The 20500-nt window shown below is 39.4% G+C and overlaps 1 protein-coding gene across 1 annotated transcript; it reads right to left on the reverse strand.

Annotated features, from left to right (window-relative positions):
* Positions 1 to 848: 848 nt before the first annotated feature.
* Positions 849 to 20500, reverse strand: hcn4l (hyperpolarization activated cyclic nucleotide-gated potassium channel 4l). Its single transcript, XM_017484802.3, has 8 exons — positions 19603 to 20500; positions 12936 to 13359; positions 12237 to 12398; positions 10312 to 10530; positions 8406 to 8552; positions 8014 to 8254; positions 3500 to 3664; positions 849 to 3024 (listed from the first exon to the last, which is right to left on the reverse strand). The coding sequence occupies exons 1-8, from the start codon at positions 20220 to 20222 to the stop codon at positions 1499 to 1501; spliced, it is 3504 nt and encodes a 1167-aa protein (XP_017340291.1). The 5' UTR covers positions 20223 to 20500; the 3' UTR covers positions 849 to 1498.

Genomic DNA, 20500 nt, shown 5'->3' on the forward strand with positions numbered 1-20500 from the left:
AAACATGCTTAATAAATGCAACGTAAAGACATTTCTAAATCTTTCTCCCAAGCAAACAAATAAACATACAAAAAAACAAATATGTGTCATTCAAGATATAGATAATTCAAGATACAGAAATAGAACTTACTGGGCAGTAATGGTTATGGAGTGAGTTTTTGTTGTTCCCCGTTTAAATATTTCAAGTCTTGCAGGTTTCAGATCATGTGCAGTACATTCAGCATTACTTCTGCATAATCAAGCAGAACAACCAATGCTTTACAGGAAGGACACTTGATAGTTCGAAGCCAATTATTATGAGTATGGCATAAAAAAGTCTTGATTGTTGAATGTTTTTGTGAAATATCTGGTTGGGACAAAGTACAATTGTCTTTACAAATAGATATTAAATATTAATGTTACTGAAATAATGCCATGAAAAATGTGGAATATGCTCATTTATCATTCATTCATTTTCATTCAGCTCTTTATCCTGGTCAGAGTTGCGGTGGATCTGGATCCTATCCCGGGAACACTGGGCACATGGACAGGATCTGCCGATTCATCACAGTGTGGAATATGCTGCATTTTCCAGTATTTTAAAACAATCACAATGCAAATTTACAGTTGCCGTTCTGGAAACACAAGCTTTGGCATTAAATGGGCTTATATTATATCATCTTATTAACGTGTAATCAGTCATTTTTATTAGCATATATATTTTCTTTGCTAGGAAGAAAGCTGCAATGTACAAATCTCTGTGCAGGTACAAAATCAAGCATACAGTTTTATTGCTTAAGTACCTCACAAGAACACATACAAAGCACATATAAAATGATTGCAATACATTCTTTATCTTATCTCTTTTGCAGTGGAAGTGAGGGGATCATTCCCTGGTTGTTCAGGCTCTAAGGCAGTGCTGTTAAAAAAAGGAAAGGCCATAGATACTGAGCAGTGTGCCTTGGTTAGCAAGGGAGTATAGATATGGGAAGGTCTAATGAACATGACTATGTGTATGCCTGTGCATGTGAATTTGTGTCCTGAACCTGATAAGTGAGATCTTTAGTAACTGTTCTTTCACCACAATGACATGATATATAGCAAGAAGTATATTTGCATCTCTTTCCCAGCATATTTCCCAAGGATCACCCATAACCATGTTATTACTCTACTGGTTTAATGTTGTTGTTGTTGTTTTTGGAAACTGCTATTTGTTGCATATCCCTACATAATGTCACCATCATTAGTATTGCAAAATTGCTAAAGGAACTTGGAAGACAAAGTCAATAGTACACTTATTCACCACACAGTCACAAACCCGCACTTACATACACTCTCATTCAATCATTAGACACCTTTCTATCCCTTCATTTGGCATTATGAATTGAGAAGTAGTCTTTGCACTGTTATAAATACAGGTAGACAAACATCTTCTTAGACATAAAAGTTATGTTATTTGATAGATGTTGTTCATTGATAAAAACATGGTCTGTACAATAGACAAGGGTAGAATCCATTCTCATAAGTTTGATGGGAGTTTGGGGTGTAAGCTTGGTGTCCCTGGAATGGAACTGTCTCGAGACCCAGGACTACCAGAAGATCCAGTCTGGGGTTGGAACACTATGGAAGTCTGTCTTGACAGGGCCACATGGCCAGGTATTGAACTATAGGGTTTGGTAACAGGGGTTGGGAAAGAAGCATGGCTGAACCCAGACATTGACACCAGATGTGACTGATCTGGAACATGTGGGCCTTGTCGTAATAATTTGGGCCTCTCAAAGGGTCGTGGGGAAGGAAGCGATAAGGAAATAGTGCTGAGGTCCTGAGAAGGGAGATCAACCAGAGACCCCACCCTCTCTTGTGACTGGGAAGGCAGAGGACAAAGCGTCTGAGGGGACAGGAGAGAACTTTGGGATCCTGAGGTACTAGAGGGATTGCTATTAATGGGTGCCTGCTTCCTCTGCACCATAGGACTCTGGAATGTAGGGCTCCAGGCTGGTGGGGTGCTAGAAGGGGAAGCATTTCCAGAGCCATACTGAGCAAGTGAAGCCAGAGCAGATGGTTCATGGGAGAGCTGTAGGAGATGATCATTACTCTGAGGATCCTGAGTCTGGGGATTTGGGACAGTTGGCTTTAAAAGATTTGCAGAGAATAGTGGGGATCCAGTAGAAGGTGATGGAGTGGTTGTCCTAACTGGTTTGCTCACCTCCTGACTACACTGAACTTGAAGAGGTTTGGGTTGAGTGGACTGCAGTTGCGTCAGTATAGGGCTAATGGAGTGGGCTATCAAAGGAGTGATAGTAGAGGCAGAGGGAATAGCAAACTGAGCCAGGTCTCTTCCTACTGCCCCTTTCTGGAAAAAGCCAGGCAGTGGAGCAGAAATGCTGGTGAAGGAAGCATGTGGAAGCTGAGGTTGGGGATGGAGCTGAGCCACACTGGAGAATCCAGAACCACCGGTGCTGAGAGGTCTCTGGGAGAAGGTGGAGGCTTCACTGATGCTGGATGTGATGGTGGTGATGGTGGTTGTTGTGGAAGACGGCAAAGAACTCGAGGCAGAAGGCAATGGAGACGTGGAAGCTCTTGCTGAACTCTTGGCTCTCAGTGTATCCAAAATAGGTGTCTCCACTCCAGAGCCAAGCTGAGAACTTGCTGAGGATGAGCTACCCAACGCAGTAACACCAGAAACCACAGGGAACCTTTTAAAATGGCGTGGTGGATCTTTCAGCGAACTCAGCATGGGTACCGGAGGCCGGAAAAGTGTATGGGGAAGATGTGGGTGGCGGGTAAGGGCAATAGCCACTGAGGTAGTGGCTGCAGCAGCTTGGAGTGGAGCCTGGATGAGAGGAGCCCAGATAACTGGAGTGTGAGAGGAAGGAGCTGGGGTTGTGTGAGGACCTGGCGAGGGGTTCTGCATTAGGTGGGCACAGTGAGCCATGTCCCTATCGTGCTGTACAATCTGCTGGATAATTTCATTCTCCTGAAAGTTCAGCACACCTGAGTTGAGATCTCGTTGCACTTTGTGCTGGAGAACAGAGTTTTTCTTTCCTATACCGATAAAGCAGAAAGAAACAATATACAACACTTACATAATATTTAGACAACACTTTATAACTTACATTATACAATATAAATATTCACCTTGTTATTAGAATCTTATCTGAATTTGTTACTGGGATTATCTAGTATTCATGTATTTTTGTACTATGAACTTCTATAACTCAATATCAATAGCTATGGCTGAAACTAGTAGGCAAAATATGCATCACAAAGTGCAATAGCATTAATGCATCTAAAAATATAATACTGATGTTTGATTTGTTAATTTTTTTTTCTCACTTTGTGTTTATCTACGTATAAAAGAATGACTAAAACACCAAAGCACAAATGTGCTTTGAGCAGCTGTCCAACTGCAAATCAACAAATCAAGCTAACAAATGATACACCTCATAGTCTTGGTTTAACTAAAGTGACGTTTATCAACAGCAGATAGATCAAACCCCACATGAAAGACAGCTCTCACCAATGCGATCTAGACGATCAAGGGCTACTGTCTCAAAAGCCTGACGCATCATTGGATACTCTTCCAACACTTCATTAAAGTTGTCCACAGATAGAGAGTATAGACGGCAGTATGTCTCTGCTCTCACACTGGCTGTTCTTCTGCCCCGAGTCAGCAAACAGATCTCTGTACAGAGTATTAAGATCTATATTAAAATCAGAAGGATCATGGCACATGAACATTAAAATTATAACATATCAAAAACAAACAATAGTTTAATGTCTAATTCACTAATTGCTATACAATGATCCATGTAAAAATCCATCCATCCATTTTCTATACCGCTTATTCTACAGGGGCATGGGGAACGAGAAGCCTATCCCAGGGAGCATCGGGCACAAGGCAGGGTACACCCTGGACAGGGTGCCAAACCATCACAGGGCACAATCACATACACATTCATACACTATGGACACACCAATCGCCTACCATGCAAGTCTTTGGACTGGGGTAGGAAACCCCGCAACATGGGGAGAACATGCAAACTCTGCACACGCAGGGCAGCAGTGGGAATCGAACCCTCAAACCTGGAGGTGTGAGGCGAATATGCTACCACTAAGCCACTGTGTACCCTTCATGTAAAAATCAATTTTGAAATCTCTTTTCAGGTTAGAGTTCAAAGTTCAGTTATGTTACAAATGTATCATGGAGTAAAGATCGTAAAATAATTGCAGAAGGTATGTAAATAGTGTGGGAGGGAGAGTGAAGGAAAGCTGTAGAGAAGTAATTGAGCCTCACAGAAAATGAAAACATGCATAAGTCATTTATATGCCATTTCTAAAGCCTGTTTAAGTGAATGCATATAATTACAAAGCATACATTACATTATACCTTACTACAGGAGATGTTGGTAATTGGTTCAAGCTGTACATTTATGAATGAAAACACAAGACCGTAAATAATGTGCCGATGGCCCTTCATCAACCTGGAGCCAAAATGAAATGGGGAAGTTTGGATAAGATAGAGCAGCAGAAATGGCCTAAGGGATTACACTCTCTCTCCATCCGTCATGGCCACAGTAATAAACAACAATGAGAAAAGAGTCACTCCATCGATGCTCACATACTCACTATCACACATGGAAGTAGAGTGACAGAAAAAGAGAGAAACAAAGCTGAGACAGAGGGGAAAACAGTAAAGGACAAAACGAGAAAAAACAGAAAAAGTCAGGATAAAGATGAGAAAGCATGAGACAAAGTGAGAAAGTTTTCATTAAATCTATGGTCCAGCTTGTTTTTGTGTGTGTGTGTATGTGTGTGTGGTTGTTGTTTTTTTTTTTTTTTTTACTCATGTCTCTCTTTCATGCACAGGGAGATATGGGGAGATATTATGAGCAGCTTGTTGAACATGTATTAACTTCAGATGAGTCTGGGCAGAAGGCATATGTTTTGTAAAATGTTATTTATTCCCCTGTATAAATCTATAGTTCTCTGATGTTAAGGGAAGAGAATGCTACAAATAAGGCTACTGTTCATTTTGTGAACAGGTGAGCCAGAATTTCCAGAAAATATTTGTATAATCTTCATTCCCTCACCATCTGTGAGGCATCAATATTGCCATTTTAGTGCCAAGCATTGCTCCTTTAAATTTCATTCAACAGTTGACATTAAAACATAACTGATGCTTTTCCAGACCTGAACTAAAACAGTTAATTTATTGGAGAACAGTTTGGAATGGAAACCTGAAGTAAATAGCCTGATAACAAGTCTTCACACCATCTAACATTATAATTACCCTCCATTATTTTCTTTTCACTCCTCTGTTCACCTATTATTTGAAAGTCGTTGCAAAGTCCCACTGAGCGACAGTTGAGGAAAATTAATTTCATGAATGGCTAACTGATGTCGGGTGAGGAATTTCCCAAGGCTCCTGAAATGTGCTCATTCACTGCCCCTGAGGATCAGCTGATAGCACTGTTATAACAGCGCACTGCCTGTCTGCACAGTTAAGCTTATTACAAAAAAAACAACAACAACAGCCACAGCTAACTTAAAGGGAGCCCTACCAAAATTGTTATGCAATTTTATGCATATTATGTTATGCATATTGTTATACATAATATGTTGGATCCTACAGTATTTGACTGGAATGCATCATTAGGTGAGCATGCACTACTGATTGTTCTTGGAGACTTGCTGGGTTTTGATGTGTTTGATCACAAGACTGCGGTGTACACATCACAGTTTTTCAGTAAACAGATCTTCATCCATCATTTAGGAATGCTGTTATAGGTTGAAACAGCTACAGTCCCCTCGGAAAGTATTGGAACAGCAAGGCCACTTCTTTTGTTTTTGCTATATACTGAAGACATTTGGATTTAGGTGGCATGTTCTAAATTGTTTACCACATGTAGATTTATACATCAGAAAATTAAAGATGGAATATCATCTAATATTCATATTTTGGTCTCAAACTCAATTGTCTTCAGTGTGTAGACAAAAAACAAAAGAATTGACCTTTTCATTCCAATACCTTTGGATGGGACTGTATATACAAGGTATAGCTCAAAAACTCATTTAATATCATGCTGGTAATGGCCTTATGAGTCATTTATCTGTGCTCCTAATGAGCCCAGGATATTTGTTCGCTTGGATTATGCTGGTATTTGCTAACTCTGCATGCTTGTTGTCATGGTAATGGTGACCATAATAGCAATCAATGGTAGTGTGATATCATCCTTCTACCACACTTCACATAGACATTCTAGTACTATAAACAGCTGTACAACACACTACATCTCAAATGTGTAAATTTAATGTTAAAGAATGTAGTCTGTTGCATATACCTACATAAAACAATTCTAACATGATGCTAGCACACGGCAAAATCACCAGTGGTGATTTAACACCCACAGTGTTGAATTTACACCCTACAGTGTTTATATAAGTCCAGTGGACTGAAATGAATACTCTGGGTGTTAATTCAACACTAAGGATTTTACTGGGCAGTTTGCAACTTCAAATCATGTGTAAGAACAAAATAGATAGAAATCTGGCAGTGATGTTATAACAAAATGAATGTCCAGAAAGCTGTAATCAAATCTCAAGTAGCAGTGAACTACTAAAAGGCATAACTGTGCAAGATTCTGTATCCTGACGATACTACAGCAACTGAAAGAGCATAAATGACCATACAGTCGGTGGAAAGGATGGTCAAACAGTGTAACATTAGCCATTAGTGGGTGTTTGTTATCTCATGTACACAGAAGAGGGTAGTTATTGCTCTCTGTGACATGATGTGGTCAGTGGTTTGGTGTGTACAGGAGGAACCTATGTCCGCCCAGACTGACAGCCATTGTGCAACACTTAGACACTAAGTAGACTCTACTTAATTTTTAATTGGTTACTTAATTTTAATGACATGTTTTAATAATTATATAGTTTAATAATTCAGTTGAACAATTCAATTAAATAATTGAAATACTAGACAAAATATCTTAAAATACATTTTGGTCTCTGGTTTGTATTAATTTCTATACATTACAATGTATATTGTTTTATTTATATGTATATGAATTTTATTCATTAATATGAAATTGCATACATCGGTATCCAGACCTCCGAATTTAATCCCCCTAAAGCACTGCTCTGCCAGGTGTGTTTCAGTTATATGGTATTCTCACCATAAAGAGAGGTGAACCTGTCTTGCTCAATATTCACTCTGTTGACAAGCTATATTAAGTTTATGTTAATATAATGAAAAACAATGAAATACAATTTCCGGGGTGTAATTCTCCTGCCTTGCACCCAATGTTGCTGGGGTAGGCTCCATAAACCCAGAGTCCTTGATCATGTTAAAATGGTTACTGAAAGTGTGTGAGTGTTTTCATCCCTAAACTCCATGACTGTATTATTAGAAAGTGAGGAGCACAAAAAACAGTATCTAGGAGCATTTAAATATGTCTCGTATGGCCAGCTTCCATTATATTCTGCTCTATACTACTGTAAAATCTTTTGCTGTTGTATAGGCTGGCAGCCAAGTGAATTTGAGTAGATTCCTGATGGCTGAATTATGACAGAGATGTCAAATAAATGTGATTGACAACTAGGGCCATTCATGGCTATCACTATTGATATATTTGCAATATAACTCTACCAGTAATCTCACATGATTTATGGACATACTACTGTGGTATAATTTTTTTTTTTTTTTTTATCTTTCTAACTTCTAATACCATATAACAGGTTATTCCAAATCTTTGAATAGTAGTGAACACTACATGACACATTTTCACCTCCCCTTGAAAATACTTTATATCATCTGTATTCGTGAAAAATGATCATACTTAATATAAAGTACGTTTTTACATGGAATATGTAGTACTGCATCTGTCTAAAAGCTCACCTAACTGTATAGTTTCTCATTTAATATTGTTGACATGATATCTTTCTCTGCAGTTTTCTCCCCTCATCATTTCTCCACCATATAAGCAATCTATGACCTGTTGTCTAGCAATAATATGAATATCTGCTTACCTCCAAAGTAAGATCCATCTGAAATCTTTGTCTCTTTACTGCCCTTGGTCAGAACTGTTAGCACCCCATGTTGGATGAAATACATTTTCTTTCCTATGGTGCCTTCCCGAATGATGTAGTCTCCTGGCTGGAAGACTTCAAAGCGTAACTTGGTAAGCATGGAGGTTACAAAGTTGGGATCCGCATTAGCAAACAAAGGCATGGTGGCCACCAGCTTTCGACAGTTGAAACTGATGATCTCCTTCATGTGCAAAGAGAATGGAAAAGGAAAAGTGGAAAGGAATTTATCTTAAGTATATTATTCATTGTCTTTGAGATTACAGCTATACAGTTTATCAGTATTCTCCTACACGAGACACATATTGAGAAAGGTGAGTGGATTCAAGGCTAACCTCTCGGAGTGGCTCATTCAGCTCTCCAAGAATGCTCTCTTCATCAAACATCTTGCCCTGATAACGGTGCTCATAGTAGTCATGGATCCTTTGGCGCATGTCAGCAGGAAGCTTGTGGAAGGACATGTACTGCTCCACTTGTTTATACTGCAGAGATTGTAGGCCAAAGAAAATGCTAGTGTTAATAAAACAGCATCTGATTGCATGAAACAAAATATTAAAATGGACAGTACTGTGGTGCAGTGGGTATTGCTACCAGCACACAGCTCACTGAAAATCTTAAAAAAAAAAGGTTAAAAATGCTACACTGATTGGGACCTGTATTACATAACTACTGACTAAAAGCAACAGGCATTGAAATTGTAGGAGGCAAGCTAGATGTTTATATGTTTTTTTCCATAATACAATGTTTTCACACCAACAACCATTTTTTACTTCTCTGTGTTTCTCTGCCTGCTGGTTTACCTTCTAAAAAGGACTTAGGGGATTGATAGAGTTTGCTTTTTCAATTCTCTAATTTTTTATTTATTCTTTGAGCAAAAGAGATTGTTTAGGCCTGAAATATTCCTGCCCTTCTCTGCACATCATCTTCCTCCTCACTATGCTTTTCTCTCCTAGCCATTTTATCACTTTCTTGCCTACAGGCTCCCTCCACAGAAAAATACATTTTCCTTTTTTCTTTCCTACCCCCTCTTTCTGTTTCATAAGCTTTCTCGACAAGGTTCCTCCACCCCCGACAATTGTTCTCTCCTTCTCTTCTCATGAACTCCTTATTGACTGCAGTGGTTCTACTGTGCCCTTCACTTCATGCTCATGCTCCATGCTGCCATGTCAGCTGTGTCTGCTTTCACCAGAGCTGTATGCAGCCTTGTTGCTTCTCTCTGTACTGCTGCTGATATTCCAATATGAATATTATCATATTAAGGACATAAGACAAAGCCAGCAGGGACAACTTGACAACAGGAAATAATGTCAGACAGCGCTGTTGAGCTGGACTCTTGAGACCAGGGGGGTTAGTAAAGCCACATACAAAACTGTCAGGATAAAGTAGGCTAAGTATGACTCACAGCATCAGAGAAAAAAAAACAAGTGTCATTGGAATTTGTCCTTTTCAGGACTAGGAGTAATGCTATTGTCAGCAGGTTGTTGCTAATAACAATGCCATCAAGGAAGCCTTTCCAATCAAAGGATGAAAAACCTGAATAAAGTAAATAATGAAAGGAACATTTAACTTTGTTAAACATTAGGAAGCCATTGAAAATTCTTGGTAACTCCGTCAGCTCTCTTTCACCTTTTCTTAAGCTTTCAGTGCTGTAAAGAATAAACTGTGCATTTGTAAACCAGGATCAATGAACATTAAGTATTATCACTATACAAGACGTTTTTTTGCCTTCTGCATGATGTGAAAAAAAAAAAAATTGTCAAGGTACAACGTAATATGCTGTGTTCCCTCTTGAACCCTGTTTTATAGGACAGCATGAGCTATTTGGTATATCCACAAGGAAGCTGACGCTCCATCAATAAAACTATCCTGTGTCAACAAGGCACGTTGCCATAGCAACTGCAAGGGGGGCAGAATTGACTCAAGTCTTTTGACACAACAGAGGTCAAAGCTCCTGTGTCTCCATCTTATTAAAAATGGCAACAGATTAATTAACACTCAAACATTACTTGGTGTAGAAGACGAAATAGTGTACACTGAACACCACAGAGGACAGGAAGTGCTATTATAAATCAAGTACCATAACATGAACCTCTTTTTAATAATTTACTAGCTATACATAGTATGCCTAACATGTGGGTAACTACACAATGGTGCCTTTAATGCCAACTATGACACATTATGAAAGATTAGTTTTGCTCATATTACTTTTTTCATTATTTAATATAATCACATCACACTAACCTTCTCCTGGTATTGCCTTCGAGATGAGTCTAGTGATTGAATAAGGGCAGTGGCATGGCCCACAAACATGGCATAGCAGGTGGCACCCACAATCATACTGAGGATGGTCAGCCACACGTCTGTCATGCCCACGGGTGGGTACATGCCATACCCAATACACAGCATGTGGCTCATAGCCTTAAACAGGGCGTAGGAGTACTGCTGACCCCAAGTATCGTTCTGCAGGGAAAGAGGGGGTGGGGGGAGGAGGAGAAACAGTAAGAGAGAGAGAGAGAGAGAGAGAGAGAGAGAGAGAGAGAGAGAGAGAGAGAGACACAGATGAGAGAAGACACACACAGAATAAATATATTGTATGCACATCATTTAACATGTAAAAAACTAATCACAGGAACAAAGATGGGAAAAGGAGAAGCCAGAATACAGTAAAGAAAGAAAGATGTAAAGATGAGAGCTATGAGCAGGGGTATATAGGAAGGAACCATCATGAATATAAAGAGAATCAGAGAGAGATTTAAAAAAAAAAGAAGCTTTATTTCATAATAGAACAGTAGAAAGTATGCAAAAATAGTAAATTATGCTCATGTTTATGTTCATATTCATGTTTTTAATGATAGCCTTGGGATTTGGGCAGCATTTGCAGGTGCCTAAAGTGGATCAGATACTTGATTTTAATGATGGTCACCAGAAAAAAAAAAGGAATGAGAGAGATATTTTCCTAAAGGAACAATCAAAGCTAGAAAGTGTTACCCTCTATGATAATCTTTGACAGTCCATGTGTAATAAAATTTTGGAAGTGTATTTATCCTTAAAATGTTTATTTTGAAATTATCTACTAAATGTAGTCTACATCACAACTTGTATCATATTGTATCATAGCACACATGTATCATATTTTGGATGGAAATGAACCACCTGCAGTGGTAGCAAGAGTGGGGGGAGTTTGGTCAGAGTAATTCTGGAGTGGCTCGACACCATGTACCCCTTCAAGAAATTTTTTGAGGGGGTGGGCTCCTGACCTAACTAAAACCTCCCTGCCCCACTTTGGAGGTCACTCTCTCTCTTTGCACCGCTGCCCCTCAGTCTCACAGAAGACGCCACTACAGATCACAGACTTGCCATGGCTGCCACTCCATGTCTCCACTTGGGATGTCGCTCCCCCTTCCTTCTCCGCTGAGGACATCGCTCCACCTTTTGCTCCACTGAGGACGTCCATTTGCCTCATTGCTCTGTTGAGGTTGTCGCTCTGCCTCCTTGCTCTGCTGAAGACATCACTCGTCCCCTTTGCTTTGCGGTGTGTACCGCTCCCCCCTCTTGCATCGGGGTGTGTGCTGCACCCTCATCCGGCTTTGCAGAGGACATCGCTACTTTCCCTCTGGCTCCGGGGAGGACATTACTCCCCCTCTGGCTCTGCCTGGGGCTATATTCCTGCTTCGCAATGGCCGTCACTCCGTACTCGTGCTTCATCTTGGACATTGAGCCATCCCTCAGCTGTGCAGAGCAGATAGCTCTGCCTCGTTGCCAGGTGGGACGTCGCATCTTCTGGTGGGTGGTGCTCGTAAGAAGCCTGATCAGCTGAGGAACGTCTCTTCTGGCTGGCTATCCAGGACCCGCTCTCGAACACTATCAGCACCCCTACTTAAATCCTGCTGCCTGTCCAAAATCGGTTACTGTGACAATACCTACTGCCTTACTAACAGTGTGTCTGTTTTGCCTTTTTTATGTTTATGTTTATGGTTTTCAAAGTTTTGTTTGTTCTGTTTTGCTCTTTATATAATAAAATCTGCACTTGCATCTGCTGCCTCTACAGAATCATGACAATATGAGTCTATGAATACAGTTTTATATATAAAGCTTAAACTTGCAACACATAGAGGATAGAAGTTTCAGCACAGTGGTTAATAAATAATTTGTTGGTTTCCACTTACCACCATTTTGTTTTTGGAGACCCAGCAGTCGGCAGGAAAGTCCTGAAGCATGGGCACAAGGAACTGCAGACAACCGTCCCAGTGGCACAGCAACAGCATCATACCAATCAGGTTCACTATACGCACCATAGCACTAGCCAGGTCATAGGTCATGTGGAAAATCTGGGGAAATGGAAGAATGTGACTGGTATTGTGATTCTGACAGCAGCATGCTGTACGAGTCCCATTTAAGGATTAATCCAAGTTATGGGCTACATTGCTGTTAAGCTGGTGTAGGTTAGAAAAATGCCATGGATGTGGTATGTTACATAATGCTGTATATATCTTTGCCGCTATGGTCTGTGAGAGATCTGTGATATAAAGAAAAAGATTAGGTATATACAGTGCATGCTGTTTAGTGAATTCCACACAGACAGGGGTGCATAAACCTCGGTCCTTTTCACACAGATTTCTTTAGTTTATGAACTAATGGGCTGATAGGATTGAAAGACCTTAGCAATTAAAACAAAATAATGCCTGACCATCTAATCATTGCCTTAAGAAGTTCTTGATCAACTAAAACAAGTGTGTTAGATTTTGGTTGGAGATGAAACCTTCAAGAAGGTAGATCTCAAGGAAGAGGGTTGGTAACCACTGCTCTAGGGTTTAATACAGAAACACATTATTCACACAGTTAGTGTGGCAGTAGTGCAGACATACCTCCTCCCACTGATGAATGTACCGGATGAGCCGGGACAGTCGCAGCAACCTGAGCAAACTCAGAATCTTAGTGAAGCGAACGATCCTCAAAGCTCTGGCTGTCTTGTAGAAGTCTGAGTCAATCCGTGTCTCAACGATGAGGAAGATGTAATCCACAGGGATAGAGGAGATGAAGTCCACGGCAAACCAGCTGCGCAGGTATCTCACCTTTATCTGCTGTGGGTCCAGGATGATCTCTGTGCTGTCCTCTTTCACAATGCCAGTCCGGAAGTTCAGGACTAGGTCCACTAAAAAGAAGGTATCAGAGACCACGTTGAAAACAATCCAGGCTGGTGTATGTTCATCTTTGAAGAATGTGATGCCCACTGGGATGATGATCAGATTTCCCACCATCAAAAGCAACATTATCAGATCCCAATAGAACCTGCATTGGACAAAGAGAGCACAAATTATTGAACATACACCAAAATAAGGGTGTGCTTTATGGTGAAAGATACAAAATCATTGACACAAATCAGTCCAATTTATTATACTGACTAAATAATTATTACACAATCATTTAAAAAATATAGTAAGTATTTTGAATATTCCACTGTGGCATCAGTAACTGGATCTATATTTGATGCGTATGTAAATGAAGCATATTTTAGTCGAACACACCACATGCAAGACTGCTTTTGTATCATTAAAACATCTGCTGCAGGATAAAACTGTTACACAGAAGACAGTATAATTGCTGTACCCAGCTTTAATTAGCACACAGACCTGCAAGATTTTAAGCTATTTGGTTTCCTCAGTTCATAAGTCACAAAGCAGTAAACATCCCGAGACTAGATTTCATGTCTATTTTATCCTCCAGTTTGTTCATTGGCCTCTAAGCCACTCATAATAGTAAAAAAACAAAAAACAAAAATACATGCTGTGATATTATTAGATAAGAGTGTCAGTTCTTCTCCACAAAAACAAGTTTTGAAGTTTTTAATTACTCATGCTCACCATGATGTTCCATATGGCCATATGTTTATATAATAAATTCTTGTTCAGTGGTGTTGTGTTGTCATTTAGCAGGCAGTGGTCACACAGATGCTTGATATACTTCATAAACCAGTAGAGATTGATGCTCAACTTTTTAATAGATTTTTTTTTTTTATCTATCTAAGTCAAATTTGCAAAAGAAATTAAACATTGCTAATCCAAACAGTATTCATTTCAAGCTTAACAATATTGCATGAAGTTCACAAAGAATGAATAAAATACTAATTATACTGGGACGGTTAATCTACATTACAGTGGTAAGGAAAATCCTTGTATTACAGGAAGCTTTAAAGAAATACAAAGCAATTAGGACAATCAACGTTGATTATGATTATGATTATGATTGCTGGGTTCACTTTTCAAACATTTAGCATTTCTATTCCACATTGCATAAAATGAGCTTTAGTGGCCCAAGAACAAAGCGTCTATACATAGTGTCACTGCAGCTGTCAGATTATTCTCAGTTTTCAGATTATAAAGGATTTACCACTGACACTTCCATTCTGACAGATGTTTTAATGGTCTGGACAGTGAATACAAAGAGAAGGGCTTAAACAGTAATTGTACAGACAAATTCTATGGAAAAGATCTTACATTTATATGATCAAATTTTATGACTAAACAATTCTTTCATCCAAAGGTGTAACACCTTTGTGAATCACAGTGTGGTATATACAGCATTATTGTCATTCCTACAATCTTTAAACTATGGCTCAATTTGAATTGTTCCAAAAGTTTGTGGAGACATGACCATCACACTCATGTGGGCTTTTCCCAAAATACTGGAAGCACACAATTGTATAGCATGTCGTTGTATGCTGTAGCCCAAACCTGTTCCAGCATGTCATTGTCCCTGTGCACAAAGTGAGGTCCATGAAGACATGGTGTGCCAATGTTGGAGTGGAAGAACTCGAGTGTCCTGCACAGAGCCCTGACCTCAACCCCACTGAACACCTTTGGGATGAACAACCTCTGGAACGCCAACTATGCCCCAGGCCTCCTCAACCAACATCACTAATGCTCTTGTGGCTGAATGAGCAAATCCCTACAGCCATGCTCCAAAATCTAGTAGAAAATGGAAAAAGTGTTATAGCAAGGTGGACTAAATCTGGAATGAGATGATCAAAGGGCACATATGGGTATTATGGTCAGGTTTCCACAAACATTTGCACAAAAAAACTGTTAGAACAGTCATCCAAATGAAGGTAACTTAGCCACATAAAATATTTGTAGCTTGCTAGACACATGTTTTCTTAGGCTTGCAGTTGATCCAAAGTGAGTAAACTTGCAGTTGCTTTAATATTAAACATAAAGTTATAGAAAGCAATAAATATTTGCATAGTTATAGAAAATTATAGAAAGCAATCAAGACAAAAAAACAAAACATATGGAACCACACTGCTGGCCTGTAGGTTATACTAACCTACAAAACGATAAACTACTGAGACATTAGGAAAACTGCTTGTAAAAATGGTGAAATATTTAGATCAGCTTTGCTGGGTCGATACTGCTTTTAGTTGAATCCTCAAAGCCCGAAAACAGCATATTTGCTAGAACTTCAGCTTTTAATTTGTGTGTGTGTGTGTGGGGGGGGGGGGGGGGGGGGGGGTCTGGTCCAATCAATCAGCCCGGCATTTTCAGGTAACCAGCATTGTCCTATCAAATGTGTGATGAAATGCCTTAGACAACAAATGGTAAGGCCTAATTTCTAGCTATCAAGGAGATCATTTAATTAATTTTAATTTATTATTAGTAAGGTAATATTTTTAACCCACTATTTTTAAGACAGGCAGTATTTACTATAACCTCTTTTACTATAACCTTTTTTTAAATTATTCCTGTCATTTAGTGAGAAAAGATGATTCTATTGTTACATTATAGTTTCAATTATTGGAAGCTTTTACAAGGTTCAACACCTCTGAGAGGTTAGCCAAATATCATATAGAATAGATGAGCTCCAGGGAGGAACAAAAATACACCTACTCTCCAATAGACATAAATATGTTTTCTACTATAGAAAAACACACTTGATGCCCTCACTGATGACACAATTTTCTATACTTTTTATTCACTAGAGTGATAAATTGCACGAGTGATGGGTAAAAGATGGTAAAAATTTCATTGCATTCTTTTTTTCCAATGAAATTTTAGGGTATGCCATGCTTCTCACGCAGTCTTGAAAGCAGGCGTCTGTGATTCAGACCTCCCCTCTGCACCTGAGTGTATCATCAGATGAACCATCACTTTGATTAATGTTGTATCTCTTAGAGAACACATGCATGATTCCTAGCTATGATCTTTTATTTTATGTTAACACTTTCATCATCTCCTCAGGCTATGCAAATATGATTAACTAAGCAGTTTTGTTATCAGAGGGTGAGTGATAAGGACCCAAAGTCAAGCAAGCTTGCCAACATAATTTGTACATTCAACCAAATACAAAATATATTGAAACAGCAGTACACACTAGTCTATTTATAGCATTTGTGATGCGTGACTGGAAAAGAAGCAGCCCACAGATATTTCATTAAGATTATCATAACTTTGGGCTGGTGTATTAACATTAAACCTGCATTAGAACTCAAGTTATTTATTTCTTCTTTCTCAACATTTTATTCAGTCTTGCAGTAAACATGCATATGCTTATATATATATATATATATATATATATATATATATATATATATATATATATATATATAAGAAAATTCCTCTTTGTATTATGTACCTGCAGATTTTCATTCCTATTTGCTGTATAGCACTTAATAATCCAAACAAAAAAAATCTAACAAAAAAATATTGTATTTCAGTAAGAACAACTTTCTCCAGAATAGATGTGTGAATATTTAAATAACTGTAATGGTTGGGGTTATTGGTCATAGGTTTTCATATATATTTTCCATTTCTTATAGTTTCAGAAATCCTTTTTTTTTTCTTTTTTTTTTCTTTTTTAAAACGCCCCAAAATGTCCTTCTCCAGCTAGCATGCTTACAATATTGGCTAATATTGGCAAAGCTAGCTCCTAGCAATGAACATTTATACATATTCAGTAACCACAGAAATCTTTAGTGGCATCACTAAATCATCCTATACATGCAATGTTAGCATACTATGCCTGACAGAAGATGGCAAGAAGCTGAATTTGTGCTTGACCACTGAATCCACAGAAACCTTAATCTAATAAGTGTCAAAACACAAAATCTAAATTCTGGTTAATTAAAAGACACTGGTTTCCCACAAGCACAACATCAAGAAAATCATCATAGCATAAAAGCCTGCATCACTGCATTATGCCTTTCAGTCACGTAGACACTGCTTTTTAATGACAGTTAGGTTCAAATTGTCTTGTATCTTTTATCTTTACAGAATAGATCAAAATATTATTTCATCAACATAGAAATGTACATACACACTAACATAGGCTTCTCACAAGTTAGAAATATACAGTTATGATTCAAAGGTATGACATCTTCATAACTGATCATGCAAACTATAATATGTCACAGCAACTAGTTCTGATTTACACATGCACAAAAGTTTTCTCTATTCATTCCATTTTTTTCCTGCATGAGTTTATTGTGATGGCAATTTCCATTGACTGGGATTAATACATTTAAATATATTTGAATACATTCTGGTACATATAAAAGCAAAGTGATTAAATGCTTAGCCCTAAAATGGATGATAACACCTAAAGGTGTAAGGTTTAAAGGACATATCCAATTATCCAAATAAATGGCTGGGCCATATTACAGTATATTACAATAGCACACAGTGACATAATCACTGCCAATTGGACAATCATAAACTAGGCATTTGCGTTAAAGCAATATTTAAAGATAGTAAAATAAGGTTATGTGTAGAAAAAACAACACTAAAAATCCTAGAATATGAACCCTGCTCTAAAGCCTTTGATGATAATCAGCTTTCTCTTGTTCATCTGCCAAAAATGCACTCTCATTCTCAAATTTTATCTGGTACTGCTGAGAATTTTATGGGTCCTAATTGTCTTTGTCAATCCCCATGCCAGCACTTGTGTTGAGCTCTTTTGGGAAACTGTCATCTCTTGTTGCCAACATCAGTCATCAGCTCTGTCGACAAATGTTTAGCGTGCAGCTGAAATCCGAAAACCTGTTCATACACAATAAATATTCTAGTAGCTTTAACCTGTCAACAGTCCATACTTGCTGCAGGTCCTTTTTGTGCTTGAACCAGGTAATGAAATAAGTAAGTGGACCTTCCTGCAAAAAAGCACATCTATCCCACTCTACATGACAAGATTGAACGGTCATGTGAGGGAGACAGAGAGAGGGAATGAGAGGATTAGAAATGTGAATTGGAAACTATGAAAATGAAGGATGACACTATAAACTAAAAACTAAAGCTAAAAGGTCAGCAACCTCAAATTCATAGTATGTTGTTTATAAATTCTATTCCTGTTAAAGTAGTAAACAAAAAAGGCCTGGAAGAAATGTCCCTTTTAGACACATCAGTGAGTCGATACAGCAAAAGATACATCCACTCCTTGAAAACAGGTCACAACTGACAATCTACAGGATCTCTCCATATGTCCCTCTGGGTGATTCTTTAAAATGATCTATGTAGATCCCTACAAACTAAAGGATTTCTTTCAGGATATTGGCAGATTTGTACATGTGATGATATGGTAACATAAAAAAAGACTGGATTCAACCCATTTTAATTCAACTCTGTTTCCATCAGCTTGTTTCTGACACCAAAGTGTATGCATATTGAAATATCCACAAAAAATAAAACAATCACACATAAACAGTGAATTAATCACAGTATCACAAGTTGGGTGACCTAGTTTAGGTTGTCCATTATAACCATACTAAAGCCATGTGGTCCATTTCAATCACCTGACTGTAACAATTACTCCATCCATACAAGGACAGATCCATTAAATAAATTGTGCTGTCATAATCTATTTGGATGTTTGCTCCTAATACCAAATGTGGTTGTGGTAACCCATTTTGATTACACTGTTTCTTAGGTTCATAGCCATGTTTGGCACAACTGCTAGTGGACACCCACAACACATGGGAGTGAATGGAAAAATGTGCATCTTCCCCATTGCTTGGTCCAACAGAAAACATAACAATGCTGGACTTTTTCCCAAGCTTCTTTATCCTGAGCCAAGAAATATCCACTATATTGTCAATACAAGCCTATTATTTATAAAGATTTCATTAGAAATATATAAATAAATCTGCCATTATTCTAAGGGGTTGGCAGAAACTGATGCTTCAGGGTTTCTGTCTCCTATCACTGGTTTGTTGAAGGACAAGTAGCATGTCAGTCATTTATGCAGGCAGTAATTACTACACAGCAAAATCACAGTTAAATCAAAAATATTTATTTATTTCTGAGAATTATCAAATTATCAGCACAAATTCTGTCCAAAATAAACCATCAGCATGACCAAGAGGAAAAAGTGAAAAAATAGCCTATGTGGTATAAGAAAAAATAAGACAACCGTCAGAAGTTACACACATGTTGCGTGTAGACACCTGGAACAGATCTGTAGTGGTGATAGTGATTTATGCAAGAACAGACAGACGGGTTTGTGTGAGTGGTGAATCAGAAACACACTCCTGTGGTGAATCCTTACCTGAAGTCGCTGTACGGGTGAATTATCCACGACCCGACCGATTTGATTCGCTCCTGTTCGCGCTCCACCGCCTTCTCGCTACCGAACATGCGAAGAGAGAACTTGTTGACTCCGGGCTGCAGCATGGCGCCCAGCTGCCGGTGCACGAAGCCTGTCTCGTAGAGGCGCTCGTCGTCGGGTGCCATCTCCTCGACGTCCTCCAACTTGATGAAAGTCGCGTGCTCATCGGAGGCCGAGCGCTGGCTCTCCGTGCCACCAGCAGCGCCGCCGCGCGCGCCCGCCTCCGCCGCTCCATCCTCCTCTGGACTTCCACCGCCGTTGTCGACTTCTTCTTCGGCGATGAGGCGCTTCTGCTCGTGCGCTTCGGCGTCCGCTCCGTGGCGGCTGGTGACAGACGACAGGCTCCCTTTAAACCTCCGGCAGTCGCCGTTCGACTTGCCTCTGAGCGCACTGAGCGCGTCTGGATCGCCTCTCGCGGCCTCAGGAGAGACTGACGGCGCCAACGACTTCATGCGTACGCTCTTCCTCCGCGCGTCCACGTCGCCCTCGTCCGATTTATGTCCGATTTGATGGGGCAAGCTGTAGAGACGCTTGCGCATGGAAGAATGCAACCTGTCCATTTTGGTTTAGCGCACGAAGCGATGGTGGGCACGAGCGAGAGAACGATTCAGAGTTAGATAAGGGCAAACGCGTGCATAGCCCTTAGGTTTCCGACAGCAGACGCGTTTTCGTACCAAGCAGACGACTGGTCACTCACAGGTATTAAAACACAAATCTGTGCAAGTGCATCCTGCTGCAGCTGGATCCTCATGTAATATTCCCAGGTAGGTATGTGACAGCAGAATGAACGCGCTCCTAGAGAGATCTGCTGGATGCTGGAGCACTGACGTATCGGAGC

Source organism: Ictalurus punctatus, chromosome 14 (genome assembly GCF_001660625.3).
Source record: "Ictalurus punctatus breed USDA103 chromosome 14, Coco_2.0, whole genome shotgun sequence".
Classification (NCBI taxonomy): domain Eukaryota; kingdom Metazoa; phylum Chordata; class Actinopteri; order Siluriformes; family Ictaluridae; genus Ictalurus; species Ictalurus punctatus.